We start from the raw sequence: 14,446 nt of genomic DNA on the forward strand, positions 1-14,446 counted from the left end.
GTGGTGGTGTTGATGTTTGTCTCATGCTCCTTTTCTCCAAAGGTGCTTAAATTTTGTTCAGCTTTTAGGGACCCATCCATTGCTAAACACAACTAAAGTTGTCTTTATTTTGTTTGTTTCTGGGGTCACACCCAGCTGTGCTCAGGGCTTACTGCTGACTCTGCTCAGAGATCACTCCTGGTGGGAATCGGAGACCCTCTGGGGTACTGGTGGGAAATGTAGGTCAGTAGTGTGCAAGGTCAGCTCTGGCCACTGTCCTGCAACTGAGTACAGTGACGCTGTTTTGTTTGGTTTGACCTCAGTATCAATGGTGACGGAGCAGCTCAGCCTGTGCCATCTGCAGCCGAGCAGCAGGACCCGCCCAGTGCAGACCAGCCCCCTGACCCTGACGGGGCCTCGTGGCCTGCCCCATTTGAGATGCCTGCCTCGGTGTCAGAGGATCCTAGTGCTCCCAGTCAGGTGAGTCTGGGCAGATGACATGCTTGTAGATGGTTGATAGACCGAGTAAATGACCTTGGTTTACCATCTTTGGAAAATGATGAGCCGCTATAAAACACTGTCTTGTCATAGCTCATAGGATACACACTGCATGGTTTCTCAAAGTAGAACTTATAAGACTGGGGTCTACATGTAACTCCGCTAGATTTGTGTTGGAGTGTGAGGCTTGAAATTGCTCCAAGATTTCCTAAAGAGAGCTCCAGAAAATTGACCCACATTAACACTAACATTACAAAGTTTTTAGAAAGGAAGTGGGAGTAGAATACATTGCCTATTTTGTATCATGTTCTTTGTTTCTTGTTGCCTCCAAGTTTTGTCCTGAGTATATTGACCAGAGATTAAATTCTTTGTTGGTGTTGTCATTGTCTGCTTTCAGGGAAAAAAACTTGACAAAACTTGAAGATAAAAAAAACCCCCAGCCTGCCAGGAGCGATTTCTGAGCATAGAACTAGGAGTAATCCCAGAGCGCTGCTGGGTGTGACACCCCCCCCCCCAAAAAAAAAGATCTTTCTGGGCCAGAACAATAGCACAGTGGTAGGGTGTTGCCTTGCACATGGCCAACCTGGGACAGACCCGAGTTCAGGTCCCGGCATCCCATATGATCCCCAAGTCTGCCAGGAGCAATTTCTGAACACAGAGCCAGGAATAACTCCTGAGCACTGCCGGCTGTGGCCCCAGCCCTCCCTGGCCCCAACCCCCCCAATAAAAAGGATTTTTCTGGGGGTCAGAATGATAGCACAGCAGGAGGATGTTTACCTTGCATGCAGCAGACCAGGTTCAATCCCCGGCATCCCATATGGTTCCCCGAGCCTACCAGGAGTGATTCCTAAGCACCACCAATAGGTATGGCCCTAAAAGAAAACAAAACAAAAGGTCTAACAACCCCTGGTATTGCCAGCCAGGAATGCCCAGCGAGGAAGAGGCAGGAAGATGTCTCCATGTTGAGGAAGTACCTGGGCAAGCTAAGGCCTGAGCTCTGTCCTTTCATCTGTTTGTCTCCGGTGGCACCTCAGGCGCAGGTGCATTTGCTACTGTGATTCCCTGTGAGAAAAAGGCTATGATTTTTTATTTGGTCAATAGGTTTTCTCCTCTTGCCATGCTTTCTTCCACTCAAAATACTCAACTGATTTATTCATTGCCATAAATCAGAATCAGAGGAAGAAGAAAATGGAACTTGGTACTTGTTTGTGCAAGTTCTTAGGTAGCGAGACTTTCTATAATGCATTTTAATTACTTCAAAGTCAACAGTCTCAGGAAAGAGGCTGGTGGAGACTGCCTGCGAGTCCTCAGAGTGGACCCTGGGTGGGCACCTGGTAGAAAAACTGAGCTGCAGGGCCTGGTAGGTGGCGACTCTGCCTGGTCTTTTGTCCTGATACCAGTGTGGTTGTAGGTATTTTGCTGTTACTAGTTGTCAAACTGTTGCATTTGTTTTTGCACTTTGCTGAATGTGGTCCTGTTTGGCTGTGGGTTTAAAAAAAAAAAAAAACTACTGTAATAGTCCTGCGCTTTACAACCCACAAGATGCAAAGGGCTGTGTAGAGGGAATCCCGGTCTCCTACCAGCTCTTTCCCTGGTGTAGAATCTACTATCTGTCCTGAATTGTTGTTAGGAGACCTCTTGGCTTGGAGACTCTGCAGGCTTGGTAGAGAGCAGCAAGCGCTCATCGTTAGTGCCGCGCACTCACTAGTGTGTGTGTATTCATAGTTCTGTGCTCTTAGAGCTGTGCGCATCTTAGCAAATGTCTTTAAGGCTCATAAAAATAAAGTGTTTTTTTTTTTTTTCATTACCCGCAACTGCTGATGTTCCAAGTAGTATCTGAAGGTTCCTGCTGCGAGACTTCCTCACAGTGTCAGTGTTTCTTTGGCTAATATGTGTATCCTCACATATCAGCAGGCCAGGTGAATTTGGGTATTGCCTGCAGGGCCTTCCAGTGCCCTCCCATGTTTAGGGGACCTAACTGGTCTCTTCTGGCAGGGTGCAGCCAGTCTGATTCAGCACTGCTCAGGTCCAGCAGGGAGGCTCACCCTGGCAGGGCTTAAGGGTCTCCAGGGTTGTACTCCGTGCTGCTTGGGGGGTAGGGGGGGGCAATACTATGTAAGCCCTGAGCTCACTCTGTGGCTCAGCAGTCACACTGCCCTAACAGCACTGCCCAGCCACCCTGGCTGGTCGCTGGTCCTGGAATCAAGTTGCTTTTGTTGACAGTGACATTGGGGTGACACTGGTTTCTGGCAGGTAGAGGTGTCACACTCTGCAATCTGCTTCCGCCATTCATGGCTCCTTCGAAAGAGGCCCCTGCTGGGCGCCTCTGGCCTGTTTTGTTTCTTGTCTAGTTCATCTCTATGGTGTCACTACCCATTTGAAGGAGGTGAGGCTGAGTTTGTCTCCTGACTTTTCTTGGCGTCCAACCCTCAACCTTCCAGGAGAAGAGAAAAGAATCTTTTTGTTTGTTTGTTTTTTGGGCCATACCTGGTGACGCTCAGGGATTACTCCTGGCTATGCACTCAGAAATCACTCCTGGCTTGGGGGACCATATGGGATGCCAGGGGATCGAACCATGTCCGTCCTAGGCTAGCGCTTGCAAGGCAGACACCTTACAGCTTGCGCCACCACTCGGCCCTGAGAAAAGAATCCTGAGAGTACCGTGTCTTACCCGAGTTTCATTGTGTGGCAGTTGATTTCTGTTTATGGCTGTCACCGCCTGAATTCCTGTCTCCAAAACCAAACTATTCTGACCACTGGTGTGGAGCACTTAAGGTCCAAGGAGGTGGCTGTGACCTGGATAGGCCTTTTCTGGGAACCTGACCTGTCTCCCAGAGCTACACGAGAGACAAATAAGTCAGATAGTAAGTCCAAGGACTGGAGCACAGTGGGGAGGTTGCTTGCCTTGTGCACAGCCCGCCTGGGTTCGATCCCTATCGTCTCATGGTTTTCCGAGCTCCTCCAGGAATGATCCCTTGAGCACAGAGTACTCTGGACATTTCGGGCTATTCTCTCCTTTTTGAATTTTGGGCCACACTGGTCAGTGTTCAGGGCTTACTCCTTACTCTGACTAGGAACCACTCCTTCCGGGCTTGGGGGACCCTGTGGGATGCTGGAGATCGAACCCATCGGCTTCGTGCAATGCCAGCACCCTCCTCCACCCTGGGGCTGCTCTAACAGGACAGGCCCTAGTGATGGTGCACAGGCTGCTTAGTCACTCGGAACCTTGCACTCTCCACAGGGAAGGGAGCCTCTGGAGCCCTCATACATAGTGGGCCATGTGGCCTCCGCAGCTAGAGAACAGAACCTCACCCCTCTGTTCAGTGACGGGGAGCACAGCCAGGTATGCTTCCCGCCGCCTCCGGGACTGAAGCTCATAGGGATGATCCGCCAGGTGGACAGTCTCGATCTCCCTGCCTCTGGGTTTCAAGCTCCGGGCTTCCGTTTCCTTTTCCATCTTATCTTTTTTCATCTTTTTCTGTCTCTTTCCCGGTCTCTCCATGGGCTCTGGGGGGCCGTGGCACTCTTAGGCTTGGGACATGACACTCTTTCTTTCTCTGTCTTCAACCCAAGGGCCTGAAGAATGACTTTGTGCGGAACATCTTGTGGACCTTTGAAGACATCCACATGCTGGTCGGCTCCAACATGCCCATATTCGGCGGGGGTCGGTACCCAGCCGTCAGCCTGCGGCTCAGGTAAGTGGGATGGACTTTCCTGTTGTCCCCTTATACTTTGCCATAATGCAGTGGCCCTTTCTTCAAGGCATCTCTTTCTCTTAGAGCGCCTGGCACAGCCCACCCCTCGTCCTTGTTGGATAGAGCCAGAGTTCTGCACTCTGAGTTTAGAATCTGGGATGCTGTAGTGGGCAGGAGTGTGCTTAGTACAGGATGTGGAACTCCAATTGCGTCAGCTGTGCTTTTATCTTGCTGATGCTCCTGGGCCTGGTATTGGCAGCACCAGCTCTGATCTGGGCAGACACTAGGCTGTGGGCTCTTGGGACGCACATCCAGTTCTATTCTGTTTTTCCAGAACACCTTTGCTGCTCCCTGTCAGAAATCTCAGCCAGGTGCCTTCAGAGGGGTGCTGGCTGCAGCCCTTGCCTATCTCCAGGGGCACAGAAGCATCCGTGGCATCTCTCAGCTCGGGGTAGAGATTGGTTGATGCTAGAAACCCTTTGTGACACTGAGCTACAGAGCTATTATGTTTTTAGGGACAACAACAAGCCGATCAATGTGCTGACAGGAATTGACTACTGGCTGGACAACTTGATCTGCAACGTGCCGGAGCTTGTCATGTGTTTCCATGTGAACGGGATTGTGCAGGTGCGGCGTCCACCAGGCAGTAGGCGGGGCTCCCATCCCAGGATTCTTTAGGTTCTTCCAGACAAAAGTCTATGTTAGGGAGGGGAGATAACTGAGTTGGCTAAAATTGGCGTGTTTCCACGCTCATCTTGATACCAGAACTCTATATGTTACAGGAATATGAACTTACAGGTGATAAGAAGTAAGAAGTTGTAAGAAGTTGTGAATGTACATGTTTACCAAACTTGCGTGTCTAGCCATCGAATTTTAATGCTAGATACTCAAAATGAACTGGAGGTGTTTATATAATGCGGCTTTTTAGTATACAAATACCTACTGCACATAGGCAGAGGAGGAAAGCATAGTATCAATTGCAGAAAGTGGTAGTGGATATATATGTCATATAGATAAAAACATGAGTATGTTCTATGAGGCACTTGGTCACTTCGAACAATAAAATTTGATTCAAAATGAAAATTCTTCAGTAGATTAAAAGTTTCCTGGAGAAACTTTCTAGGCATTTCTGATGTCTAGGGAAAGAAAAGGCTAGATAAGGTGCTTTTAAAAAGCTGATTGTCTGGGCCCGGAGAGATAGCACAGCGGTGTTTGCCTTGCAAGCAGCCAATCCAGGACCAAAGGTGGTTGGTTTGAATCCCGGTGTCCCACATGGTCCCCCGAGCCTGCCAGGAGCTATTTCTGAGCAGACAGCCAGGAGTAACCCCTGAGCACCGCAGGGTGTGGCCCCAAAAAAAAAAAAAAAAAAAAAAAAAAAGCTGATTGGCTGAAATCAACTTCTTCTGCCATCTTCCCAGTTGGAAACCCCTAGAACACAGTGTTCAGTTCAGTTCGGTCCACATTTGAGCAGAAATAAGGTTCACCTACATCTGTGGGTGGGAAACTGGTGGCCAATAGTTCTCAAGAATCAGTGCTCTGAGAAACTGGCTGTGTAGTCACCGAGGTAGGAACCCAGGGCAGTCAGACCATTGGAACCTGGTTCCTGCTTGGCCAGAGGAGTGCTAGCTTTGGCTGGTCATGGGTAGGAATGGTGCTTGTTGCATTAAATAATTAATGATGGAAGCTGGATCGTGAAGGATGGATGGTGAGATCTTTCTCTGCCACCCCAGGCCACGTGGCTCCGCAACCCCCATCCAGCTGGCGGGTCCCAGGTTTAGGTGAACGGCGGAATCACTCATCCAGAGACAGGCATCAGGAAGCATCAACTTTATTCATGCCCTATTCACCACATGTGTGTGGCCTCTATCATAACCTTTCAAGCACAGCCATTCTTAGCTAGCCCTGCATCTTAATTCCTTTCAGCCATCTTCCCTTTGACCTCCATGCTGGCCAAAGACCAAAAGGGCAAAAGCCCAATCCCCTGGGTCAAAGGCCTTATCTACCTTTTCCAAGACCCCTCCCAGGAATGGGCGGGGTCTTGCAGGTAAGGTCAAGTTACCTAGGGAGAAAGGAGGGATGAGGCTTCAGGTGCTACCTGTGTTTGTTCTTTACACTGCCTGTCTGTCTGCAGAAGTATGAGATGATCAAAACAGAAGAGATTCCCAATTTGGAAAACTCGAATTTCTCGACAAAAGTCATAAAAGACATAGCCCAGAATATTTTGTCATTTCTGAAATCCAACTGTACCAAGGAAGGACATACCTACTGGCTGTTTAAAGGTGAGTCCAGCCCATGCTTGCCAGGACTACCCAGGGGCAGCGCTGGAGAGTGAGTGCCCTGCTTTGCCCTTTCAGCCAGTGGCAGCGACATTGTGAAACTCTATGACCTCACAACTCTCTGTGAAGAAACGGAAGACAAGTACCAGAACCCCTTCACCATGCCAGTGGCCATTCTCCTCTACAAGTGAGTTCCCCCGAGAGGTAGAGTAAGGGAGGAGGTGGGGCTGGGAGGGAACCTGGGGACCCAGCTGATGGATTCAGCTCTATCTCCAGGGCCCTACAGCTCTTATTAACAGCGCTGTGCTGTGCCTTAAAATGCTGTGTTGCATTTTAAGATGAGAAGATAAAAGTCAGAGACTGATTTCAAATCCAAAGTTCAGGGTGTAAATGCACTTCCCAAAGTGGAGACCACCTCGCCTACACCAGGTCTCCCACCTCTCTCCTGGCCAGTGGGGGTTTGATGGCTGTTGAGTTGCAGTTGGGGTCTGGATATTCTCTTTTTTTATCTAAAGAAGACTGATTTCAGCTCAGAGTTGAGAGATGTTTTTCCAGAATGGGGCCAGCTGGAAAAGTTTGAGAACCTCTTCCGGGCAACAGGACTTTCCAAGTTCAGATATTTGAATGCCTTTTTAGGTTTTCAAGTTTAGTTGGTTCCATGGTTGAGGTGCTGTGGTTTACAGTATTATGCATGATGGCTTGCCACATCCCAGCAAGGTAGTCATAGTTTTCAAAGCAAAGTATGTGTGTGTGATCAGAATAAACCTGGGGAGTCTGCAAAAGAAGTGTTTGCCTGCTGCTTGTGTTTGTGTGGTGGGGTTCAGGGTTCCATGTGCCGGGTTGAACTTAGGCCCTTGGAGCTTGTGTCCCTAGACTGTGAGCATCCTAGATTCAAGTCGTGCAGAGATCGCTGAGTGGGGAGCCTAATTGCATTGGACCCCTTTATTTCAGGGTCGCCTGTAATATGATGATGAAGAAGAACCAGAACAGAAAACATTATGGGACAATTAGGACTTTGCTGCTTAACTGTGTCAAATTGCTGGACAAAAGCCGACACCCTCAGGTAAGATGGGGGTTTGTGTGTTCTATGAAGAGCCTTTGAAAGGTGGGGAGGATTGTGTCCTTAGAAGCTGCCTGAAGCACAGCAGGCCCTTAGGAGTTCCCTTAGCCAAAAGGAAGATACGTGATTTGGGCCACAGGAGCAAAGCTCTGTGTAGTGGCCTTTTTAGTGTTACTAAATAAGATGCGATGGCATTTCAAACCAAATTTTGCTCCTTTTTTGGGAGGGGATTGTAACTAATTATAAAAATGTATCAGTGACTTTCATGACCCTTGTTGAGGTAACAAGTTCAGTGCTAAGGTAAAGTACATCCAAAACAAGGCTGGGCCATTATTTTAAGATAGTAGAAAACTGCTGTGAGCCAAATTCTGTTGCAGTCTTCAGCGCCTGCAAACAGATCCTTTGTGGAGTTCGGGAAAAAATTCCACGGGGAGAGAGTGGGCACACGGAATGGCGAATGACGGAACGATATTGTAGAAATGAATGAAACCACACAGATTGTATGGGGACTCGCGTCTAAAAAGACGAAGACAAATTTATTTTTTGAGCTGGCTGACTTTTAAAGGTTAGAGGCTTGGAATGTAGGGTGCAAATTCTTGACATCAAAGAAACTGGGAAAAGAATGGAGGACCCTAGCTTAAATTAGCATATCAAAGAACCGATACTGAAGGTGAAAAGGCAGTTTGTGTTGGGTTTGCTTTGTTTTGGGTAAACAGAAGGAAAACAGGTAATTTTCAGGGAAGTGGGAAGAGAGTTTTGGGGGAAAACTGAAAATTACCTTGTTTAGTGTGAACAGGGGAAAAACTGAAAATAGCTTTACTATGAGCTAAGTTTTGGGAAAAACCTGATCTTGGCGCCAAAGTAGCAAAAATTACAGGGAGCTGTTTTGTGGGAGACTTTTGGCAGGATTTGTACTGTCCTCCTTTGTTAGAAAGAATTAACTAAGGCCTGATTATTAATATTGGTTAAAAATAAAGAGAGAGATAGTTACAGCCACTTTTGGAATTATGGTCAAACAATCCACGCAAAGGGTCAAGTGATTTTGACTGCTCTAAGCGGGCCTTTTTGACAAATAATTCCTTTTCAGGAGGGCACTATACTTTTTGGTGTGTGCCTCTCCTGAGTGGGATGTGGCAGAAAACTTTTTGCCATGTCTCTAAAAAAGATCTGCAAACATTTTGTTAGTTAAAGAAAAAAAAAGGAGGGGCTGCTGGAGAGATAGCATGGAGGTAAGGCGTTTTGCTTTGCATGCAGAAGGACGGTGGTTCGAATACTGGCATCCCATATGGTCCCCCGAGCCTGCCTCAAGCGATTTCTGAGTGTAGAGCCAGGAGTAATCCCTGAGCACTGCCGGGTATGACCCAAAAACCAAAAAAAAAAAAAAAAAAAAAAGGGCCGGAGTGATAGCACAGCAGGGAGGCCATTTGCCTTGTTTTGCCTTGCTTACTGACTGATCCAAGTTAGATCCCCGGCATCCCATAGGGCCAGGAATGACTTCTGAGCACAGAACCGTGTGGGGGTAAAAATGAAAGGCTTACAAATCATACTTTGGTGTTGAGGTTAGCTGGTTTTCACTCTACCTTGTCCTGCTCCTGGAGGTAGACTTCATTTTCCCAATAAAGGCTCCCTGGGAAAGCCTTTATACTGCATGGTGGAGCTGCTAGCTGGTGGGGTTCAGCTTGCATTGTGAGTTCCTGGTTGTTTTTTTCCAATCATATGTGGATTATTTCCTGCATTGGATTTACTACTGAATTCTCATCTCCCTCATTGGGGCTTGTGGAATATTCAGCCTAATATTTGACACTTTTTTTTTTTTTTTTTTTGGTTTTTGGTTTTTTGGGCCATACCCGGCAGCGCTCAGGGGTTATTCCTGGCACTCTGCTCTAGAAATTACTCCTGGCGTGCATGGAGGACCATATGGGATGCTGAGATTTGAACCACTGTTGGTCCTGGGTTGGCCACTTGCAAGGCAAATGCCCTGCCACTCTGCTATCTCTCCGGCCCCAATATTTCACACTTAGTATATAAAAACAGCTCTTAAAATCAGTCATGGGCCGATAATTTTATACCATCCTTCCTGGTCAATTGAAATTGAAGGCCATTTTTTAGTCTTCAGGCTCATTGTATCCAGTTTAATTTAGAAAAGCTGTGTAACATGTAACTTATAAAATTTGAGTTAATTTTATAGCCAGTTTGGTGTTTGACAGGTAGTCTAGAGACAATATTTAAATTCAATTCATTTCATTGTAGTAATTTTGGAGGTGTTTTTTTAAAGTTTTGGGCCACATCCAGCTGTGCTTAGGGGTTACTCCTGACTCTGCACTCAGAAATTGTTCCTGGCAGGCTTGGGGGGATCATATGGGATGCCTGGAATAGAACTTGGGTTGGCTGCTGCAAGGCAAATGCCCTATCCGCTGTGCTATTGCTCAGGCCCCTGGAGACCCAGCCAAACCAAACCAACCAACAAAAAAAACGTCCTTTGAAGAAAAGTGGCAACTATATATAACTGTTGGCTGGGGTGGTGCAAGTGGAAACTGGTTTATGTGAAAGTTTGGAAACGATACTGAATATCGTGAAGAGGAATTACTTAAGTAATAATATGGAATAATATGGAATAAATGGTAATACATTGTTAATTTTAAGGAATACCTTAAGGTTTGTGTGTTCTCTGAAGAGGGTTGGAAGGTGGGGAGGATTGTGTTCTTAGAAGCTTAGAAGGATGGACTTTTCTCATGGTCAGCTCCTGGGTTTTACCATTTGAGAATTGTAGATCATGTGGTAAATTTTAGTTGCTGATTAAAGATAAACTTACTTATAAATTGTTATCTTGCAAGGAGAGATTTGGATTTCACCATTTGATGTGCTGTGATATCTTAGCGAAATTTAGATTTCTCAAACGATGTCGTGGAATGTCCAAGTGAAAAATTGGTCTTTGATTGAACATGAGCTATAGAACAGCAGGGAGAGTATTTGCCTTACACGCAGACATCCTGAGTTCAATCCCTGGCACCCCATAATTGTCCCCTAAGTACCACCAGGAAAAAAAAGCTTGAGTATTGCTGAGTGTGACCCAGAAACAACAAACAACAGTCAAACAAAAATTTTGCTCCCAGGGCTGGGGTGACTTTACAGTGATAAGGCATTTGCCTTGCATGCTGCTGACCTGGGACAGACCTGGGTTCAATCCCTGGCATCTCTTATGTTCCCCCGAGCCTGCCAGGAGCAACTTCTGAGCAGAGTCAGGAGTAACCCCTGAGCACCGCTAGGTGTGGCCCAAAAACTCCCCTCAAAAAAATCTTGCCCTTGACTTCAGTAAAATAGTCGCCAGCGTTTTCCAGAGGGAAGCCGTGGGCTGATTGAGGAAATGGAAATTACTTCAAGGAGAGTGTTTTCCTGTGAGCATTCAATGGGACTATATTAGGCTGGAGGGAACACCCGGGTGCTTCCTCCAGGAGCACTTGTGGAATGATGAGTTCAGACAAACAGTCCTTGACACCTCGTTCTCACTTTGTCTCTAAGATCATCGCTTCAGCCAACTACATGCTTTCAGAACTTTTCCAGCTGGATGAACCTAAAAAGGAGGAAAGCTCTGAATCATCCTTGAATGAGAATTCTGATGAGAGCTATAGTGAGGAGGAAGAGGAAGAGATGGCAGACAGTGATGAGAACGGGGCCTACAGCAACAGCCCCGACCCGGCGGAGGACAATAAAGCAGTTGCCATAATTAAGTCTGTGGGCGAGTTGTCCGTCCCCGAAAAGTACAAATCTATCCATCAGATCCGGGTAAGTACAGGTCCACTCAACAGATCTGGGTGAGTGCATGAAGGCCCAGGGGAGACTGGGCAGAGTGCGGTGGGGGATGGGTTGGTAAGCATATGAGATGGAATCACATCAGCCTCTGGGTTTCTGGGCCGTGAGGTCTGGGTTCTCCAGGTCTCCCGAGAGCAGATGTGCTCATTCTCACCAGGCATCCTTCCGGGCAGACCTGAGGTTCTTGGTACTCAGGCTCTGAGGAGAACTCGGGCACTTGTGGGGAGAGAGATGGTGCTTATGGCTCCTGAGACTGGCTTCAGAGGGTCATATGGGTAGTTGGAAAATGAACTGGGCTTGGGGGCTGGGATATTGCCATGCTAGGTGTGTGTCCTAACCCACTGCTGTGTGTCCCCAGCCCCTGCAATCATCATTAGGGTCTCCTGCTACCTAAAGCAACTTGTGTGCTGGGATGTACCTTTAAGGGACACTTTTCTTTGATACCTAGATTAATGTTAACAGCAATTAAAACTAACCTTAATATCCACCACTCCACTCAGCCATGATCCATGAGCACATTTCCAAGTGATCAGAGATTCTCAGAGGAGGGCTGTGATGTTGGTCACTTTGCTGGCACTAATTCTAACCCTTGTTGGTGTCTGTCCTGCAGCCGAGCTGTGCATTTCCAGTCTGCCACGACACTGAAGAGCGCTGCCGGCTAGTGCTGAGCTACGTGTTGGAGGTCAGTGTGGCTCTATCCTTAATCTCAGGGTACCTGGTAGTGAGGAAAGGATGCCTGTTGGTTTGGGGAGCTAGACACGAGCCTGATTAATTGCTGATAATTTTTAGCTTTAAACATAAAGTGAGGGGCCGGAGTGGTAGCACAGCGGGAAACGATTGCCTTGCAAGCGGCTGACCTAACACAGACCATGGTTCAATCCCCCAGCTTCCCATATGGTCTGCCAAGCCAGGAGCGATTTCTGAGCGCATAGCCAGGATAACCCCTGAATGTCACCAGGTGTGGCCCCAAACCAAAAACTAAACATAAAATGTTAAACACATTTTCCCAACCCTAGTAGATTGATTGCAACTCTCCGGGTTTTTTCAGACCAGAGCTTTCTGTGGTGTGTGAGTGGCCCAGACAGCACCCTGTATTTCTGTCTGCTTCCCTTAGTAATGCGTCTCCCTTTCCTGTGAAGGGCTTGAAGTCCGTGGACAGCAGCATTAAGAAGGAAAGTGACCTTCCTGCAGCTGATCCCAGCACCCCAATCCCCTTAAAGTATGAAGACGACTCCACCAGAGCGGGTCCCGAGGGTTTGGAGAAGCAGATGGCTCTGTTTTTGGACAAAAGTAAGCCGAATACCAATTCGTGCTCAATTCGTGTGCAAATTGCTGTACTGGAGACTGATCTTCAGGCTAATTAGATTTGGGTCATAGAAAGACCTCAGAGAAAGGGTACCCCTTGGTAGGGATGGAACCCGGAGAGCTGGTCAGTTCAGGCCTGCTTGGGTGTTTCTCAACACAGTCCCTGCATGAGGGACTCAAGCCCTTAGCTGTGAGAAAGTGTCCGCTGAGGCTTTAAGCATCTGAGGGCAAGGTGCCTGGTCATTAAACCTTTTGGCACAGGAGATCCCAGTGCCCACTGCCAGGGTTAAGTGGGCCCCATGGGGAGTGAGCCAAGGTGTTCCCAGCTGAGACATCATCCTGGACTCATGAAGTTCCTTGGAAATTTTCTTTTTCTTTTTCTTTTTTTTTTTGGTTTTTGGTTTTTGGGTCACACCCGCCAGTGCTCAGGGGTTACTCCTGACTCTACACTCAGAAATCGCTCCTGGCAGGCTCAGGGGACCATATGGGATGCCGGGATTCAATCCACCATCCTTCTGCATGCAAGGCAAACACCCTGCCTCCATGCTATCTCTCGGTCCCTCCTTGGGAATTTTCAAGAAAGGCTTCTTGAGTTGGTTTTCAACTTATAGTTACTTTCCTTTTTCACATCTTATCTCCCATGACCCATGACAGCATGTCTGCTTATGGGAATGGCAGGTGTTTTTGTTTTTGTTTTTTTGTTTGTGTGTTTGTTTTTGGGTCACACCTGGCAACACTCAGGGGTTACTCCTGATTCTGTGCTCAGAAATCACTCCTGTCAGGCACGGGGGACCAAATGGGATGCCGGGATTCGAACCACCATCCATCCTGGATCGGCTGCATGCAAGGCAAATGCCCTACCTCTGTGCTGCATTTTTTGGAACTGACAGCTTGCGCTCATCAGTTGGGTGACAGGATAGATCCTCCCTCGAATTGGGCCCTGAGCTCTGAGCACCCACTTTCGGTTGGGTGTCTCACGGTGCAGAATGGGAGCAAGGATCTAGCCTAGACCGAAAAAACCACACATACACCCTTTAAGGACCTAGGCACATGCGCACACACCTTGAACTGAGGAAGTTGGAGTGGGGACCTTTACCCTTAGTGTTGTGTGTACTCCCTTAAATCTCTGGGTGCAGTTTATGCGGTGAAGCCATCTATCCATCTGTCTCCATCTGAGGTCTGTGGGAACAGCAGCTATCTAACTTGCTGTCCCCTCCTCTTCACTGAGGAGTTGGTTCTGAGGTGCGTGGGGGGGTGGCGGAGAGAGTACATAAATGAGCATGAGCACAAGCTCAGCTTCTCTGCAGACAGCAACAGCCCAGGAGTTAGTGGTAAGGACCCATTGGCCACAGGGCATATATTGGCCTGGCCATGGAGTGGGTAGCTGAGGGTGACCTGTAGGGACCAGGTGGCGGGCAGGGACAGCTGCAGGGAAGTAGAACAAGGCCCCTGCAGTTGAAGTGGTGACACTTAGTGTTGATGGACAGGGACAGGGACCCGTCTGGAATGTTTTCCCTCTAGAATAAAACTTTGGTGCTAGGATGTTGTCTTTTATGACACTTGACTAAGTTGATGTCCAACTTGCTGCCCTCCCTCCTCACGCCCAGTGGGCTCCCTGCAGAAGGACAATCACTCGAGTCAGTCTGGCATGATCCCCGGCTCCTGGCAGCATAAGATGAAACTGCAGCTGATCCTTAAGTCATCTAAGGCCTATTACGTCCTGTCGGATGCAGCCCTGAGCCTCCAAAAATATGGGCGAGCCTTGCGCTACATTAAGCTAGCCCTGCAGAGTCATGGTAAGTCTCAAGCAGCTGAGCGAGAAT

At 48.0% G+C, this 14,446-nt stretch overlaps 1 protein-coding gene across 2 annotated transcripts in view; it reads left to right on the forward strand.

The window, feature by feature from the left end:
- EDRF1 (erythroid differentiation regulatory factor 1) overlaps positions 1-14,446 on the forward strand; it is a 32,171-nt gene that overhangs the window by 5,909 nt on the left and 11,816 nt on the right. The window contains exons 6-16 of one of the 2 annotated variants that reach the window (XM_049764408.1): positions 303-459; positions 3,719-3,820; positions 4,051-4,172; positions 4,688-4,799; positions 6,304-6,451; positions 6,527-6,635; positions 7,400-7,511; positions 11,028-11,291; positions 11,929-12,000; positions 12,458-12,608; positions 14,231-14,419. In XM_049764408.1, coding sequence (XP_049620365.1) covers positions 303-459; positions 3,719-3,820; positions 4,051-4,172; positions 4,688-4,799; positions 6,304-6,451; positions 6,527-6,635; positions 7,400-7,511; positions 11,028-11,291; positions 11,929-12,000; positions 12,458-12,608; positions 14,231-14,419 — 1,538 coding nt within the window. The remainder of the gene's footprint in view (positions 1-302; positions 460-3,718; positions 3,821-4,050; positions 4,173-4,687; positions 4,800-6,303; positions 6,452-6,526; positions 6,636-7,399; positions 7,512-11,027; positions 11,292-11,928; positions 12,001-12,457; positions 12,609-14,230; positions 14,420-14,446) is intronic. The other variant, XM_049764407.1, reaches the window with a different exon arrangement.

The sequence above is a fragment of the Suncus etruscus genome, chromosome 17 (genome assembly GCF_024139225.1).
Source record: "Suncus etruscus isolate mSunEtr1 chromosome 17, mSunEtr1.pri.cur, whole genome shotgun sequence".
NCBI lineage: Eukaryota > Metazoa > Chordata > Mammalia > Eulipotyphla > Soricidae > Suncus > Suncus etruscus.